The sequence below is a fragment of the Lolium perenne genome, chromosome 6 (assembly GCF_019359855.2).
Source record: "Lolium perenne isolate Kyuss_39 chromosome 6, Kyuss_2.0, whole genome shotgun sequence".
Lineage (NCBI taxonomy): Eukaryota > Viridiplantae > Streptophyta > Magnoliopsida > Poales > Poaceae > Lolium > Lolium perenne.
Window position 1 is genome coordinate 164,466,637 of NC_067249.2, and position 19,701 is coordinate 164,486,337.

At 45.1% G+C, this 19,701-nt stretch overlaps 1 protein-coding gene across 1 annotated transcript; it reads left to right on the forward strand.

Annotated features, from left to right (window-relative positions):
- Window positions 1-222: 222 nt before the first annotated feature.
- Window positions 223-2,154, forward strand: LOC127325726 (flotillin-like protein 2). Its single transcript, XM_051352540.2, has 2 exons — window positions 223-1,321; window positions 1,410-2,154. The coding sequence occupies exons 1-2, from the start codon at window positions 356-358 to the stop codon at window positions 1,920-1,922; spliced, it is 1,479 nt and encodes a 492-aa protein (XP_051208500.1). The 5' UTR covers window positions 223-355; the 3' UTR covers window positions 1,923-2,154.
- Window positions 2,155-19,701: the final 17,547 nt, after the last annotated feature.

The window sequence follows — 19,701 nt, forward strand, 5'->3', positions numbered from 1 at the left end:
GTTAATATATTTTCTACTCCCTACCATAAAAATCCTATTAATTTCTTGTATGCGCGATTCTGTAGTGCGTTAAGTTTTTGATTGTGTGATTTGTTTCCATGGAAACTGACGGCTATGAAAGTAGGCGGAAGATTCCTGACCGTCATGGTTTGCCGTGCTCAATAATGTTAGGAACCTGCAAGCCCAGGCGTTGATCCCTCCGTGTATATATAGTATCGCCAGCGATCGAGGTTGTGTACTCCTCAATTGATCAACACGTACCCATCTCATAAGGCACCCAACAAAAAGTAGCTAGCTCGAGTTGATCGACATCGATCTCGAGAGATCTGCTCAGGCAAGAATTGAAGGAGGATCAATGGCGAGGTTCGTGGTGGCGGACGCGTCGGAGTACCTGGCCATCACGGGTTGGGGGATCGAGGACGTGAAGCTGGCGAAGAAGTCTCTGGTGTTCGTGGGTCAGCAGTGCAAGAAGTTCAGCCTTGCGCCGGTGAACTACTCGTTCGAGGTGAACGCCATGAGCGCGGAGAAGCTGCCCTTCATCCTCCCGGCGGTGTACACGATCGGCCCCCCGGTGACGACCCCGGAGCACAGCGAGGCGGAGCGAAAGGAGCTGAAGGCGAAGCTGGTCCTGTACGCGAAGCTGATCGCGCCGCTGGAGAGATCGTCCAACCACGTTGAGGAGCTGGTGAAGGGGGTGATCGAGGGCGAGACGCGGGTGATGGCGGCGGAGCTGACGATGGAGGAGATCTTCAAGGGCACCAAGGCGTTCAAGCACATGGTGTTCGAGAGCGTGCAGAAGGAGCTGGACCAGTTCGGGCTCCGCATCTACAACTCCAACGTGAAGCAGCTGGTGGACGTGCCGGGGCACGAGTACTTCTCGTACCTCGGGCAGAAGACCCAGCAGGACGCGGCGAGCCAGGCGAGGGTGGACGTGGCGCAGGCGAGGATGAAGGGGTCGGTGGGCGAAAAGGAGAGGGAGGGGCTGACGAAGCAGAACGCCGCTAAGGTGGACGCCCAGACCAAGGTGCTGTCGGTGCGGCAGCAGGGCGAGGGGCTCAAGGAGGAGGCCAAGGTGAAGTCGGAGGTGCAGGTGTTCGAGAACGCCAGGGAGGCCGACATTGCGGCGGCGAAGGCGGACCTCGCCATGAAGAAGGCTGAGTGGGATAGGCGGGCCAAGTTGGCCGAGGTGGAGGCCGCTAAGGCCGTCGCCATCCGCGAGGCTGAGCTGCAGATGGAGGTGGAGGTCAAGAACGCGCTCTGCCAGACCGAGAAGCTCAAGGCCGATCAGCTCAGCAAGGCCACCGTGCACTACGACACGCAGGTATCATGCATCCTTATTTACTTGAGTAATGGTTCAAGGCCCTCTGCTCGGCATCATGATTTGTGAATGAATGTTGTGTATCTTGCAGGTTCAAGAGTCGAACGCGCTCTTCTACAGCAGGCAGAAGGCGGCGGAGGCGGCGCTGTACGAGGAGACCAAGGTGGCCGAGGCGCGCAAGGCGCAGGCGGACGCGCGCTTCTTCGAGCAGAGGATGGCGGAGGACGCGAGGCTGTACGCCAAGCAGAGGGAGGCCGAGGCGGTGGCGCTGGTGGGCAAGGCCAAGTCGGAGTACGTGGCGTCCATGCTGGCGGCGCTCGGCGGCAACTACAACGCTGTCAGGGACTACCTCATGATCGACGGCGGCGTGTACGCCGAGATGGCGCGCATCAACGCTGGCGCCGTCAACGGCATGCAGCCCAAGATCAGCATCTGGAGCAACGGCGTCGGCAATGATGGCGGTGGCGAGGGTGGCGCGATGGAGCAGGTGGGCTCGGTGTACAAGATGCTGCCGCCGCTGCTGTCGACGGTGCACGAGCAGACTGGTATGCTTCCGCCGCCGTGGATGGGCACGCTGTCCAAGGACGGCACCGCCGCCAGCTGATCTTCGTGGATGCGTAGTCTCAGGGTAGTTTCATCCGCTGGCTACCCAGCTACTTGTTATTTTTCGATGATTGCTACTTCGTTCGATTGTTAGATGGTTTTGATGCTTGATCGGATTATGCTTGATCGGATTACCGTCAGTGTTAACTGAACGTGTTCTATGTCTCGTCCACTGAGAAATACTTTAGTTGCATGACGTTTCCTTTATTTTTAAATAACCTATGATGCATGTATTCATTGTTCGTACTATATCCTAGATTGTACTTCCGCCACATCCATATATAGATTAAAAGGTTGTCTAGATTTGAATATATCAATACAATAAATAATGCCTAGCACATCTAAATTTTAACAAACCTAAAACATCTATTTATGAATAGAGGTGTTTATTTCATCCAAACACGTCCTAGTTCAAGGTGGTAGGAGTATGTGATTTTTTCCTAGATTCCATGATATCGAAACAATTCAAATTGGTAGTTGACCAACGGCCTAACTCTAACACGTGAGATTTTTTGAAGTCGTGTTTTACATGAACTACCCTATCATGCTAGGTTTTTTTCACCGATTGCTAATTCGGAGACTAATGTATCATGCGGGCTTGTTTTTACGGATAGCTAATTCCAATCACCTTGTAAGTGCTTCCCGTACAAAAATTACATGCATGGATCAAATTAATAGAATCAGTTTAACCCAAATTCTATTCCGAGCCTGGGCACGCTCTGGCGTTAGGCGGTGCTCCCACCTCATGTTCGTTAGATCCCGATCTGGCGGCCTAGAGGAAGCGGTGCAGTCCAACCGCACGTGGCTCTCCTCTGGTCCACCTAATTCTTATCCCCACCTCACGCCCCATTCCCACGAACTGACAGAGAGAACTGAGCGCCTCCGCCATGAGACTCCTCCACCTTCCCATCAACGGCCTGCGCTCAGGCCACCCATGCCTCGGCACCTCCAACGACCTCGCCCCTGGCGCTGGCCTACCCCGACGCCTCCCCGTTCCCGCGCGTCATCAGGACATCCGGCGCCTCCATGATCCGCTGTCGGCTGCCGTTCTCGTGCCTCACCACCGGCGCAAATTCAGCCCGCCGGCGTGGCTAATCACTGTCGTACCTCGGCTTCCCGCGACAGACCGACTCTCCCTCCTGCCTGGACTCATGGCTCTGAGAGCCCGCACAGTTCTTGTGGACGTGTCGGCTTGGCTCACGGCGGTGAGGCTCCGCATCGCCTCCGGCCCTCCGTGCTTCTCCCATGACTAGAATCAAACCTCCAGCTGGCGCTGGCCGGCAATCAAAGTGCCCATTCTCCATCAGGGGTAATTTGGAGACCCACGGCAGTGTACTATCTCCTGGTATCTACACTTTGCAGTCGCCGGCACCTCCCCGTTCCCAGACTTCGTCCAATACCGGCGGCCAAGGTGAGATAAGATTGGCATTCTTTTGTTTGTTCAACCAGATTTTATGGATGGATGTAACAATAGTAAATTTGCTTCAATTCTGGATGTACTTTTTTTATCCTTTTTTACATCTAAACGATGAAAAGATTAAGGTGTATTTTCCCTGATTCTGAATGTATAATTTATTTAAATTACAAAGCTATAGTGCCAGATTTGCATGTAGTTTATCAATCCTGGGATGTAAATTTTCTGTGAGCCCAACAACATGTAAATTACAAAGCTATCTAAACTTTTTCTTCGTGTGATGTAATTTTTCTATTTGTGAATGTAATTATTTGGTTTTTAGATGTAATTATTGTAAGTACATCTTTTGTAATTTTATTATGCGTCGAAAGATGGTAGAGGGCCGGTCAAAAAATATCCGATCAAAATAGATGACAGAGAGGACAAGGGGATGGGGAAAAAGTACTGAATTATGCTCGGTGAACCGTACGGAATGCGTTTTCCTTTTCGGTACATGTTGCTTTCAGGTTTATCCATTTTCGGAAATAAATGCGTTCAGACATAGAGGGCACTCCCTAAGACTAATTAGTGCTATAGCACCGTGTAGCATTGTCCTTCTTACGGAAATCTATCAAGCTATTTTGGAAGGGAATGTACCGATTAGTTTTTTCCTTAACCAAAAGCTATCGACCAAAATCTAAGAGACTGTGTACCCATATGGCTGGTACGTACCATTAGTTTACTTTTGTACACGCATGTTGTATTACGTAACACTTCTTATCTTTTAATTTCGGTTATCTTTTAATTTCGGACGTTAATGATCAAATTATCGGTTTATATTATTTAGCATATGTGGATTAACTTGATGCCATGAAAAAACACCCTTATTTTACTTTTAGTATATAATAGAATAGATAGATTAAACATTTGCTCTCTATCTGTCAGACTGTTTCCTTATTGCCCAGCCGGTTCATTGGTGAGAGTAGCTTTACCTGTTCTAGGTTTGCAGATTTTATGCCATATTATCCTTTCATTTTCCCCCTTTGTTGCTGCATGTATACTACTACTTCTGTTCATAAATAAATGTTTTAGATTTGTCAAATTTTAGATATATGTAGACACAATTTAGTGAATTGTGTATAGATAAATCCAAATATAGACAAATGTAAGACATCTATTTATGGATGGAGGGAGTAATTTTTCATTTTATCCAACCTAGTAGAAAGAGCAGCAGGGATTATTATCCAGGTGGCGCTTGTACCCCTTCCGAGAGGCACAAGTGTACCTCTTCCTGGACAACTCACTACATGAATGCCATGAGGTGTCGACGGCTGTGCCATACGCCGAGGGCCAAATATCGGGGCCATCGGCGTACGGGCCGGTAGCCCAGCCCCTCGCAGCACCCCTCAGCGTACAAAAGCCACCGGCGTATGCCGGGTTACGCCGACGGCTGCCCTCGGTGTATGTCTGGCCGTCGGCATAGGCCTGAGCACGCAGCCCAGCCCAGCCGTGCCTTGACGACCCTGTAACGGGTTCAGGTCTACGCCGAGGGCCACCGTCGGCGTAGCTTACCCTATTTTTTTTCTTTTTCCTCCCGCCAATGACGTCACAACCAAGGTCTATGCCGAGGGCCACCGTTGGCATAGCCTGACATTGTTTTTTCTTTTTCCCGTCCGATTTCCCGCCAAACTTTCCCGCTCTTTCTCTATGGCCTTTTTCTCCCGCCAAGTTTTTTCTGCCGGTTCTCTCCGGCCAAACTTTCCCGCCCTTTCTCTCTCGCCCTTTCGCTCCCACCATTTCTCTCGTCAAGTTTTCCCACCGTTTTCTCCCGCCCATTCTCTCCCGCCAAGTTTTCCCGCCGTGTCAGCCCCTCGCCTCCCTACATATAACCATGTCTTCTCCTCCAACACAACACCACCAGGAACACTTCTATCCTCTAACACCACCACATAATCCTCTGAGCTCCACTGCCATTGAGATGGCTCCTCGTCGCCGTAGCAACACGGGCTTTCTCGACGTTCGATGGTGTGCGTGTGTGGCTCGGCACCTTCTACACGAAGGAGGCTGCTGCCCGTGCATACGACATTGCGGTGTGGAGGTTCGCCCGGCCGCGGAACGAAATGAACTACCCAGAGGCCAGGTCTCTGACGGAAGCCCAGAGTCTCGATCCTGATCGAGCCGCTACTTCGCTAGGACATACTACTAAACGACACTGGTAAGTTCTTCGCCAAACCATTTGTTACTGCTTTCCTTTGCCTCGCAACTTGCTAACATCTAGAAAACATATATGTAGGGAACGAGACGTTCTGGAAACCAGGCTTTTGGTCATGCCTCGGAGGGTGGGCGTGAGATCACACTGGTTCATCATGGTGGTGCTTCTCCTGGGCATTCTTTTGGTGCTTCTCCTGGTACTTCTCATGCTGGTTCTTCTACGGCTTCTATTGCAGCGCAATATCACCCTCCTACATCTCAGTTCAACAGTGACGAGCTCGGTTCCAACCCGCTTTTCCTAGGAGATCATTAGGGCTTTTGGCCTCGAGCTAGACATATAGTACGATGTGTATCTCTAGTTCATGTTATGCCACTACTATGTACATTTTGGATGATGTTATGACACTCCGATGTCTATTTGCTATTTGCACTTCATGTTACGTGTCTTGTGTGTAGTATCTTGCGAATTTTTATGTGAACAAAAAAAAAATATCCGCCTCTATGCCGAGGGCCTTCCTGTCGGCATAGGAAGGGGCTAGGACCAAATGATCGGCCTATGCCGACAGCCTGGCCATCGGCGTAGCTGCAGCGTAGACACTAACGTCACAGGTATGCCGAGGGGGAGGCCGTCGGCGTAGCACGCTCTCTGCCGAGGGGCGGCTGTTGGCGTAGAGGAAGATCAGGACACGCTCGAGTGCATCGACGAGCTCCACGTGTAGAGGTACGCCAAGAGGGAGGCCGTCGTCGTAGACCTTGACGTCCTTCAGATGGACGGCGCCGCTAGGCGTGCTATGCCGAGGGGTGGGACCAGCCGTCGGCCTCTCGCGTCTACGCCGAGGGCCGCCGCTATGCCGAGGACCGCGTGGTCTCTGCTGAGGTGGACCTTGCCTGAAGAGCTACGCAGACGGCAACCCTTGGCGTAGCGTACGCCGACAGCTTCTCCTGTCTACGCCGAGGGCCCGCGGCTGTCAGCACCTCATGCCATTCGTGTAGTGACTATGCTGGTAATAATCAGCTAAGCTTCCACTGATTTTTCCTTTTCGTGTACAAGACGTACAATCTAAATTGTCAATTTCTTATAAATTTGACATTAAGTATTGTAACTTTTTAAATTGCTTGCGTTTTTGCGTTTTTGGTGTCTGTTTTTTTTCTTCACCTTTCTCGTCGAGATCGATGACCTTTTAGAGTTGCTCCCCTCCCAAGCGACTCTGGGGGACCCTGCCGCCGCTGCTGTCCTCTCTGGCAGCGGTGGCGGCGCCCACCCGATGGTGGGCAGGGGAGGCGCATCCTGGGGGCTTCTCATGGGTGGAGGTGGGAGTCCGGCTCGGGGGGCGCAGGGCGGCGCGGCTGCTCATGTTGGGCGCTTGAGGTTCTCTGGCGGGAGGCGTCGAGGAGGAGGGGAGAGGCGCCCGTGGCGGCACACTGACCCGCGTGATCTGGTGGAGGGATGCGGCCTGATTCGGTGATCGTGGGGTTAGTCCGGTCCTGCACTGGATCCCCTTTTCTTCCTCTTCCGCCTTTGCTGCATCGGAGTCGACCAACAGTCTGGGGACCTGCTAGTCTTCCGAATAATGGTGGCGGTCCTAAGACTTCTTCTCGTGGCAAGATGCTGATTTGTCTGTCCTCATCGATCTGGCAGATGCGTCGTGTTCCGGAAGGCTCCGCCGACGCTATATTGGGCGAATCAAGCCTGGAGATTGCCGGATCGGGTGGAATTCGGTCGTGTGCATCCATGTTTTTCTCTGGCTGTTTGGTTTAAGTGGGAGCGCTTCAAAGCTCGCTCTGGTGGCGGTTATTATCATGGAACACGTTCTCGTTCCGTGGTACTGGCGGAGAATGACATGGAAGCCAAGATCTGAGGTCTTGCAACGGTGACTCGAGTCTTGGTGCCGAGGAGGAATCAACTTGGTGGTTTGTGACTTGGAGCAGCGTCTGATGGGATTCGTTGCATAGAAAACAAAAAATTTCCTACCGCGAGAACGCAATCCAAGCCAATATGCAATCTAGAAGATGGGACCAACGAGGGGATGAACGAGACTCACCCTTGAAGATTTCCAAAGCCTACAAGATGAGGCTTTTGTTTCTGCGGTAGACGATCACTTGCCGCTTTCAAAAGCGCGTAGAAGATCTTGACGGTGCCACAATCGGGCAGCACCTCCGTACTCGGTCACACGTTCGGTGTTGATGAAGACGACGTCCTTCTCCTCGTTCCAGCGGGCAGCGGAAGTAGTATATCCTCTTCGGAATCCCGGCAGCACGACGGCGTGGTGGCGGTGGTGGTGGAGATCTCCAACAGAGCTTCGCCTAAGCTATGTGGGAGAGAGAGGGAGGAGGGAACCGCTAGGGTTTGGGGAGAGGGGGGTGGCCGGCCACTATGAGGGGTGCGGCCACAATGGCTTTGGTGTGGCCGGCCCCCTCCCCCTTGCCCCTCATTATATAGGTGGAACCCCCAAGTGGTTGACTACAAGTCTTCGAATAAGACCCCAACCCAAAACCTTCCATGTGTAGGGAAACCTACCCAAGGTGGGACTCCCACCTTAAGTGGGACTCCCACCCTTCAATGAGGGGGGGTGGCCGGCCCCCTTGGTGGAGTCCACCTTGGACTCCACCCCTCTAGGGTTGGCCGGCCATGGGAGGTGGAGTCCCTCCGGGACTCCTCCTTCCTTAGTGATTTCTTTCGGACTTTTCTAGAACCTTCTAGAACCTTCCATAAATTCACCGGATCATTTTCAAACTTATAAAATGACTTCCTATATATGAATCTTATTCTCCGAACCATTCCGGAACTCCTCGTGATGTCCGGGATCCCATCCGAGACTTCGAACAATACTTCGAACTCCATTCCATATTTAAGTTCTACTATTACAACATCAAACCTTAAGTGCGTCACCCTACGGTTCGCGAACTATGTGGACATGGTTGAGAACTCTCTCCGACCAATAGCCAATAGTGGGATCTGGAGATCCATAGTGGCTCCCACATATTCAACAATGACTTAGTGATCGAATGAACCATTCACATACGATACCAATTCCCTTTGTCACGCGATATTTTACTTGTCCGAGGTTTGATCATCGGTATCTCTCTATACCTTGTTCAACCTCGTCTCCTGACAAGTACTCTTTACTCGTACCATCGTATGTGGTCTCTTATGAACTTATTCATATGCTTGCAAGACATTAGACGACATTCCACCGAGAGGGCCCAGAGTATATCTATCCGTCATCGGGATGGACAAATCCCACTGTTGATCCATATGCCTCAACTCATACTTTCCGGATACTTAATCCCACCTTTATAACCACCCATTTACGCAGTGGCGTTTGATGTAATCAAAGTACCTTTCCGGTATAAGTGATTTACATGATCTCATGGTCGTAAGGACTAGGTAACTATGTATCAAAAGCTTATAGCAAATAACTTAATGGCGTGATCTTATGCTACGCTTAATTGGGTGTGTCCATTACATCATTCATATAATGATATAACCTTGTTATTAATAACATCCAATGTTCATGATTATGAAACTAATCATCTATTAATCAACAAGCTAGTTAAGAGGCTTACTAGGGACTCCTTATTGTTCACATAACACACATGTATCAATGTTTCGGTTAATACAATTATAGCATGGTATGTAAACATTATCATAAACACAAAGATATATTATAATAACCATTTTATTATTGTCTCTTGGGCATATCTCCAACAGTCTCCCACTTGCACTAGAGTCAATAATCCAGTTTACATATGTAAAGATATAACACCTTGGCCTTCCGGTGCTTTGTCATGTTTTGTTCACGGAAGAAGTTTTAGTCAACGTATCTGACATGCTCAGAAACGTATGTATTTTGCAATTCATTTCCGTCTCAACGCATCACTCATTTTCTAAATGAGTCGGCATTAAATATGTTTGGTCTTTCGGTGGAACCTTAATTCCGCGGTCTGAAATATGTCACTAATATTGTCACACACAATATAGCTTCAAAGTTCTGACACTATCAGAACTACACCAAGTTCTCATAGAACATCTTGACTTAACATCCTCAGTCATTGTCAAAACAATGACATACTCTTCCTTTCATTTGTAGAATCCGTCACAATATTTAGAACTCTTCTAAATCTAGCATAGACAACTTCTAGCTCATTGTGCTACCTTTTAAACAACACTTAGTCAAATTTGAGATTGAAATTGTATTTTATATGTGATAACCAATATCGGTGCAACACCTTACAGCGATTTGTTTGTCATTTCTCCATACAAAATTATATATATATCCTTGGTTCTTCTAAAGTACTCAAGGATATTCTTACTGTTGTCCAATACTCATCACATAAATCATTCTGGTATATGCTCCTAACTTTTTAGAGCACAAGATATCTGATTTTGTACATATTATTCGTGATCTAAAATCACTCATGTGTTTTTACTCATCGAGTGTCAAATACACTCAAGTCTTGTTAAACCTTCACATGACAAGAACATTTTCTTAATATTTCTACATTGAACTACTTCAATATCCATTCTATGTACTTTGATTTAAACTTATTTTGTGTTTCAATCTATCTTCATAGATCTTGACACTAAATATGTTTCAGTCCATATCCTTTCATTGAAATTAATTCTCAATGAAACATTTTAATCAAGTATATAATTACATCATTTATAACCAACTATATGTCATCTACATAAAGTATTATAAATATGTCTCAGCGCTCCCACTTAATTTCTTGCAAATGCAAGCCTCTTCATCGTCTCTGATGAAATAAAAAAATCTTTGACTATTTCATCTGGTGAAGATTCCAACCCCGCGATACTCACTTCATCCAATTGAAGTTCATATACCTATCTAGTGTTCCATGAACTAGCAAAACTCTTGGTTGTATCTTGTATACACCTTTAATACACACTTTAGATAAGTAATGTATTTTGCCATCCTACTATCATATCTCATAAAAGAAATATGTAGTGATTACTAGAATAATCCATATAGACTATAAGCATTGCTACGGAAGATCTAATCTTATCATAGTCAACTCTTTGAACTTTGCCGTAAACAACTTTTCGACAAGTCGAGCTTATTCAAGGATATTTCATCCAAGTCCATCAATTTTATAGATCCATTTACTTTCAAAAAGTTTTTATCTATCTTGGATTTCATGGCGTATAGCCATTTCAATGGAGTCAGGGCCCATCATAACTTCTTTGTTTGTAGTTGGTTTGTCATTGTTCAAAATCAATCCTTTGTCCACAAATCATTTATTTGATCACAAAGTAAAGCATACCTACAAGGTTCAATATGTACTTCGATCTCCATGGCTAAAACACTTTGTAATCATGGGAGCCATGATCATCGTGGCCGCTTCCGAAACCAATTCCGATGCTGCGCTACTCTGATCATTATGCTCAGGTTCGTAAACCTTATCAAATTGTATTGTCCTCCCACTCAAATACTTCACTAGAAACAATTTCTCGGAAATAAGAAACATTGACAAACACTTTTGTCTTTGTCTCGTGGGAAGAATTCCCAATCAAATCTCTGGGATAACCAACAAAGACATTCATCCGATTTTGGTTGTAAACTCTTAGACCAAAATTTAAAGAAAAGACTATTAGGGTTATACCCATGCCATAACTTGTATGGTGTCATTTCAACGGATCATGATGATGCTCTATTTAGTGTGAAAGCGGTAGTCTCTAAAGCATAATCCTCAAAAATATAATGGCGTTAATATTTTATCTCATCATTGACCCAACAAGGTTTTGATACATCTCTTGGATACTATATCATCACTATGATACTCTAAGAAATGTGAGTTGTAGAACAATTTCATAACTCTCTTAAATGTTCGCTAAAACTCGCAATTCAAATATTTTCCCAATGATCCAATCATAGATATTTGACTTTTCTATTTCGATGATTTCCACTTCATGCTGAAATTTATTTGAATCCATTCAAATGTTTCAAACTTCTTCCTTATCGAATATATCCACATATATATACTCAATTCATTGTTGGAAGTTTTCATGAAGTAGAAGAATCTCCCGCACACAACTATGCCCAGTGAACCACATACATCATCATGTATGTTTTTACTAAGTTAGTTGCCCGTTCAACTCTTGGCCTATGAACGATATTTTAGTCATTCTCTTTTAGAAAAGATTTGCAAGCGCCAAACGATTCAAAAATCAAATGACTCCAAAAATCCATTTGCATGGAGTTTCTTCATGTGTTCTTCTCTAAAATGACCTAAATGGCAGTTCCACACATAAGTGGAATTCAAATCATTTGCCTTATGGCATTTTAGCGAAAGTGTTATGTGTGTGTGTTTCACCATTATTATTTATAATAACTTATCCATCGTACATGGAGTAATGTCATAACATGAACAACTCATTGTTTTAATTTGACCAGAGCAAAATAACAATTATTAAGTTCTTTATTATAAATTCTAAGGGCTAGATAGAATACCAACGACGAACATAATAACACTTTACTTTTGTTCCAGACGTGCATTATTACCATATTCCTTATCAGTCACTTAGGCCATTGTATTCTTGTATTGCGTTGTTTTGTATGACACTTCATACCAACCAATATGGTACAAATACCCAAGAATTTCATTGTATGACCAAACTAGGAATACAACCATAACATGTATATCATTTATATACACCTGAGCTGGACTTTCTAGTCTTTTATTTTCTTTCTGCCAAAATATCTTTTTTAGTTTCTCTTTTAGCTTTCCTTATTATTCAGAAAAACACTTCAACATCATTAACTTCTAGGTTTGTTGGTCAAATACCAATAACCTTGAGGTTCTTACTTTGAATTCGATCATCATATGACAAGTGTTCCAGATTTCACTATTAGTAACTTTGTAATATGATGAACAATTTCACTCATAATTTTATCCATCATATCATGACGACTTTTCGAGACCATGTCTGTACATGTAAAGTTTAAACCTTAGTATTCGCATGTGCAAATCTGGCTTGCATCCGTTGTATGCACACGTAGAATCTATCACACCCGATAATCACGTGATGCTTCGAAACGACGAGTCTTAGCAACGGTGCATACTAAGGACGATCACTTCATGGATATGCGAATATTGTTAGTGCCCCAATAGTTGGAGGATTGTGACGCCTGGCGTCTTCAACCTTCATACATTCCCATAAAACTTATGAGTTTATGTAGTCTCACTAGATTATATTCTATCATCTTGCAATAAGGTCTTAGATATCACATATATCTCATACCTTGCTTATTTCTAAAAACTAAATTTTCAACTTCTTACTTTTTCAAACAGATTTGAACTTCAAGTTTCATGGAGACAAGATAACTTTAGGTACTAATTGAAATCATAGCTCATTGAATCAACAATATGAGGTTTACTAAAAGTTTGCAATAGGACTTAATCAATTCTTGATTCTTTAACAATACGGTACCATTCCGTAAAGTTTCTTGTCAGATTTTAACAGTATTTCTATCTCAATTACAAGACAAGCGCATGGTAGAAAAACGGATGCCAATACTACAAAATTAATTCAAAATACTACTCAGACTATGTTTATGATAATTAGTTCATGTTTTAATCTAATTACTAATGAACTCCCACTTAATACAACATCCCTCATAGTTGTTAAGTGGTACACGATCCAAATCCACTATACCAAAACCGATCATCACGTGAGATGATGTAGCTTCAATGGTGAACATCAACATGTTGATCATATCATCCATATGACTCGTGTTCAACCTTTCAGTTTCCTGTGTTCCGAGGCCATGTCTGTACATGCTAGGCTCGTCAAGCAAACCCAAGTATTCCGCGTGTGCAAACATGGCTTACACCCGTTGTATATGATCGTTGAATCACATCCGATCATCACGAGATGCTTTGAAACGACGAACTATATCAACGGTGCATACGAGGGGAGAACACTTTATTATCTTGATATTTTAATGTGAGGGATCATCTTATAATGCTACCGTCGCGTTCTAAGCAAAATAAGATGCATAAAGGATTAACATCACATACAATTCATATGTGATATGATATGGCACTTTAGTCTTTGCGCCTTCGATCTTCATCTCCAAAGCACGGACATGATCTCCATCATCAACGGGCATGATCTCCATCATCGTCGGCGTAGCGTCAAGGTCCATGGCGTCGTCTTCATGGTTGTTCACCTCATGTAGCAACTATTACAACTATTTTGAAAAACTACTCAACATGAAATTTAAAGACAACCATAAGGCTCCTGCCGGTTGCCACAATACAATAATGATCATCTCATACATATTCATCATCACATTATGGCCATATCACATCACCAAACCCTGCAAAAACAAGTTAGACGTCTCTAATTTGGTTTGCATATTTTACGTGGTTTAGGGTTTTCGAGTAAGATCCAATCTACCTACGAACATGAACCACAACGGTGATACTAATGTTGTCAATAGAAAGAGTAAATTGAATCTTCACTATGGTGGGAGAGACAGACACCCGCAAAGCCACTTATGCAATACAAGTTGCATGTCGAATGATAAGGGGTGGCCCGATCTTCTCAGTAAGCAACGGTGGTGATGATGATCACGGGGTGATGGCAGCGGAGATACACGATGATGAAGTGGAAGATAACTTGTATGACGCAACGAGATCTCTCGATTGGTCCCTGTCGCCAATCCAACAGCTCTCAACCCTGCAAGATATTCGCAACTCCACACACTTGTGCATGTAGCCGCCGACCACGAAGCAGTAAGCTGCAACCGTCTAATTCCCAATGGAACAGCAGATCACACAAGACTTTTTCAGGATCTACACAATATCAAGCAATATGGTGTAGGGATTCAATAGTTTTGCTAGAGCAAACAACTAAGAACTAGGGTTTATCTTAAACGTGGTCTAAAGCAGCTAGGGGGCGTCCTGGGCACTTATATAGGCGTCCGGGACGAGTTCTGGTCGAAAAGATACAAAAATAACCGACCCAGAATAGATCTGATCGAGACAGACTCGGACAAATCCGGTCTGGAATCTGGTCAACCGGGTCAGGGACCGGATCGGCCGGTCTGGCGTCCGGTCAACCGGGCGGCAACCGGAAAGTTGCGAGGTTTTCCGGTTTTGATCCGGTACGAGGCAACGCGTCCGGTTGGCGCCCGGTCAACCGAGCCAGGGACCGGGCTGGCCGGTCTGGAGGCCGGTCTAACCGGGTGCTGGACCGGCCTGGACGTCTTCTTCTCCTCTCACGCATGCCTCCCGCCCCTCCCTCGCGCGTCCATGAGATATCTTCATGTCCAGCTCCATGTCCAGCTTCACGTCCATCTTGATGTCCGTCTTCATGTCCAGCTGCTCCTCTCCTCCTCGTGCGATGCTCGTCTCCTCTTGATACCTGATGATACATAAGTAATAGGACTTAGGCAGTATAAAGTTCTCATCAATCAAATTACCGTTTAGAAACAAGTTCACCTGTTGTTTAAGTAGCTTCGCACGAGCCCTTGTAATTGGTCCAATCCGAACTTCATTGGACTTGAGCTTCACAGCAGGTTCATCTTCATTTATCAATGATGGAGGTAATGGTGTAGTAGGGATGTCCTCATCATCTCCCCCCCCCCCCTTCAAAAGGCGTCGACCCCGACGCTCCAAGGTCTTCTCCGTCATATGGTGTCAAATCAGCAACATTGAAAGAATTACTGACACCAAACTCATCAACTGGAAGATCTATCGAGTATGCATTATCATTGATCTTGGCAAGCACTTTGCAAGGACCAGCACCACGAGGCTTCAACTTAGACTTCCGCAGCTTCGGGAACCTATCCTTGCGAAAATGTACCCAGACCATATCACCAGGCTTGAACAACATCTCTTTGCGCTTCTTATTCATCCTTGCAGCATTGCTCTTGCCTTTCTTCTCTATCAACTCTTTAGTCTGCACATGGATTTTGCGCACAAAATCTGCCCTCTTGGATGCCACCATATTAACTCTCTCATGTATGGGCAAAGGCAACAAGTCAAGTGGGGTAATGGGTTTAAAACCATACACCACCTCAAAAGGACATAGCTCCATGGTAGAATGTACCGCCCTGTTGTAAGCAAACTCGACATGCGGCAAACACTCTTCCCACTCCTTCAGGTTCTTTTTGATCATGGATCTCAACAGTTGTGACAAGGTTCGATTCACCACCTCAGTTTGTCCATCAGTTTGGGGATGACAAGTAGTACTGAACAGTAGCTTTGTTCCTAGCTTTCCCCAAAGTGTCTTCCAGAAGTAGCTCATGAACTTCACATCACGATCAGAAACAATAGTCTTCGGAACTCCATGTAGTCGAACAATCTCCCTGAAAAATAGGTTAGCAATATGCGACGCATCGTCGCTTTTGTGGCAGGCAATAAAGTGTGACATTTTAGAAAATATGTCCACTACCACAAATATAGAATCATGGCCTCTTTTAGTACGCGGCAAACCCAACACAAAATCCATACTAATATCTTCCCAAGGTGTAGTAGGTGCCGGCAATGGAGTGTACAAACCGTGAGGCTTCAGCTTGGACTTGGACTTGTTGCAAGTAATGCACCTCTTCACATACCTGTCCACATCCCGCCTCATCTTTGGCCAATAAAAGTGATCAGCGAGCATGAGTAGCGTCTTCTCACGCCCAAAGTGACCCATCAAACCTCCAGCATGTGATTCCTGCAATAAGAGCAAACGCACAGACGATTCTGGAACACATAGTTTGTTAGCTTGAAACAAGAACCCATCATGTATGTGATATTTTTCCCATGCTTTACCAAGAGCACATAAGCGATATGGTTCAGCAAAATCATGATCAGACGCATATAAATCACATAACACCTCTAATCCAGGAACTTTAACATCAAGTTGAGTTAACAGCATATTCTTCCTAGATAGAGCATTAGCAACAATGTTATCTTTTCCCTTCTTATGTTTAATAATGTACGGAAAAGACTCAATGAACTCAACCCACTTAGCAAGACGCCTATGCAAAGTAGATTGGGCTTTTAGATATTTCAAGGCTTCATGATAAGAATGTATGATAAATTCCTTTGGCCACAAATAATGTTGCCAAACCTCAAGAACTCTAATCAAAGCATACAATTCTTTATCATATATTGGATAGTTCAACTTAGCACCAGAAAGTTTCTCAGAAAAATATGCAATTGGGCGACCCTCTTGCATCAACACACCACCAATTCCAATACCACTAGCATCACATTCAATCTCAAATTGCTTATTGAAATCAGGAAGTGCAAGCAACGGTGCAGAAGTTAACAATCGTTTCAGTTCATCAAAAGCATGATCTTGGGCAACGCCCCACTCAAATGCAACACCCTTTTTAGTCAATTCATTCAAAGGTGCAACAATAGTAGAAAAAATGGGCACAAAACGGCGATAAAACCCAGCTAGACCATGAAAACTTCTAACTTGACTCACATTCATGGGAGTAGGCCAATTTTGAATAACTTCAATTTTAGACACATCTACTTCTACTCCATGCTTAGAGACAACATAACCCATAAATATGACCTTATCTTTGCAAAATGTGCACTTCTCAAGATTACCATAGAGTTTACTATCACGCAACACTTGCAAAACATGTCGAATATGTATAATATGATCAGATTCATTGCGGCTGTAAATTAATATATCATCAAAATACACAACCACAAACTTGCCAATAAATTCTCGCAAAACATGGTTCATCAGTCTCATGAAAGTGCTAGGTGCATTAGTCAAACCAAAAGGCATTACTAACCACTCATATAAAACAAATTTTGTTTTAAAGGCGGTTTTCCACTCATCCCCTTCTTTCATCCTAATTTGATGATAACCAGTACGCAAATCAATTTTAGAGAACACAACAGCACCACTCAATTCATCTAGCATATCCTCTAAATGGGGAATAGGGTGACGATATCGAATAGTGATATTGTTTATAGCTCTACAATCTACGCACATATGCCATGTACCATCTTTCTTAGGAACGAGAATAACAGGAACATCACAAGGACTAAGGCTTATGCGGATATAACCTTTGTCGAGTAGCGCTTGTACTTGCTTCTGTATCTCCTTCGTCTCTTCGGGGTTTGTTCTATATGGTGCCCGATTGGGTAGCGAAGCTCCGGGAATCAAGTCGATTTGATGCTCAATACCTCGCAATGGTGGAAGTCCTGCGGGTACCTCATCCGGAAACACGTCACCAAATTCCTGCAAAACATTAGAAACACCAAGAGGAAGAGGGGTCATGTCGTTAGAAACCAAAACCGTACCCCTGTACAAGAGCACAAGAGGCATGGCTGTAGAATCCTCATTAAATTCTCTCATGTCTTCTTTGGTGGCTAATGAGACTAAGGAATTCACTCTCTCACTTTTCGTTATATCACTCACAACATTACAATTCTCTCGCCTATCTAAAGAAGCATCCTCCAAATTGACTTCAACTTTCTGACGAGACTCATTGACAATTTGTTGTGGTGTCATAGGCTGTAAATTGATTTTCTTGCCCTTGAACTCCAAGTGATATGTATTGGCACGGCCATTGTGTTGCACAGAACGGTCATAGAGCCAAGGCCGACCCAATAGTAGGTGACACACCATCATAGGAACGACATCAAAATCAATGCAATCCTTATACGGTCCAATAGCAAACTCAACACGCACCATGTGGTTTACCTTCATCTCACCATTGTCGCTCAACCACTGAATATAATATGGATGTGGGTGCGGTAGATACTTCAACTTCAGCTTGGTACACAACTCCTTGCTTGCTAAATTGTGGCAACTCCCGCCATCAATAATGACCTTGCAAGCCTTGTCAGGACCAACTAAAGCCTTTGTTTGGAACAAATTGCAGCGCTGAGTAGATGCACTAGGTAACACATTAAGAGCACGCTGTGACACAACAATGGTGCGAGCTTCAGACGGATATGCATCTTCACCATCACTGTCATAGTCATCATCTTCTGGAGCATTAGGATCAACATCATCTCCAGTCTCATACTCGTTGTCCTCATTGATAATCATGACTTTGCGGTTAGGATAATCTCTCTTGAAGTGACCCTTGCCACCACATGTATGACAAACCATATCACGGTTACGTGCAGTAGACACATTAGAGCCACTCGTACTTGCAGCAGATTCGGACTTCTTTGTGTTAGACACATTGGAGACCGACTTACTAGGCGGAGGGGCGGAGCGTGTCGAAGGCACCGGCGCCATAGATGGGGCCGCGCGGGGTGTGAAACGCCCAGCTCCTGTAGCTCGACCTTTGATCTTTGCTTCGTCATCCAACTGTGATTCAGCTTCTCTTGCATGATGTAACAATTGGTTCATATTGGTGTAGCTGTAGTGACGAACAATGCCTTTGATATCATACTTCAAACCATTGAGGAAACGCTGCATTGTCATCTCGAGAGACTCACGGACACGGCCACGCTGCATAAGCATCTCCATCTCCATGTAGTATTCATCCACAGTCTTCACACCTTTTCTCAATAGAGTCAGCTTATCATATATATTCCGCAAGTAATTTGTAGGCACAAAGCGAGAAGTCATCGTCTCCTTCATGGCACACCATGTGCGTATAGGCTGCTCACGATCCTCTTCGCGGTTATGAACAAAAGCATCCCACCAACGCAAAGCATAGCCATCAAATTCGGAAGAAGCAAGCTTGATCTTCCGGTCTTCAGTATAATGCGGATGTAAGCTCCACAACTTCTCAATCTTGAGCTCCCAAGTGAGGTATTCTTCAACATCAGCTCCTCCTTCAAACTTGGGTATAGAAAACTTGGGCTTACCCAAACCATCTTCTTCATCTTGTCCACGACCATTGCGGCCAAGTGGAACCCAACCACGAGCACGATTACCACGGGGCGCATCACGAGCATTGTGTGCGTCATCTTGAAGCTCAGGATCATCGTCATCATCTTGTTGTTGTTGCGCGGTCAAGTTCTCAACAGCTAAGCGCAAATCAGCAAGATTGCGTTGTACATCCATCATTTGATCTTGCATTGTAGTGATGGTCACATGAGTAGCATCTAGCTTTTGGGAAATCTCATCAATCTTCCCATTAAGCACCTCGTCCTGAGCGCGGAATTCACGTCGCAACTCATTACGAAGAGCCTCATACTCCCTCCATGTGATAATATCTACAAC

What these genes read in the sequence shown, in the direction of transcription:
- LOC127325726 (XM_051352540.2), top strand. Translation starts at nt 356, where the DNA reads ATGGCGAGGTTCGTGGTGGCGGACGCGTCGGAGTACCTGGCCATCACG. An exon ending in CCGTGCACTACGACACGCAG is followed by an intron (nt 1,322 to 1,409) that starts GTATCATGCATC and finishes TGTATCTTGCAG; the next exon opens with GTTCAAGAGTCGAACGCGCT.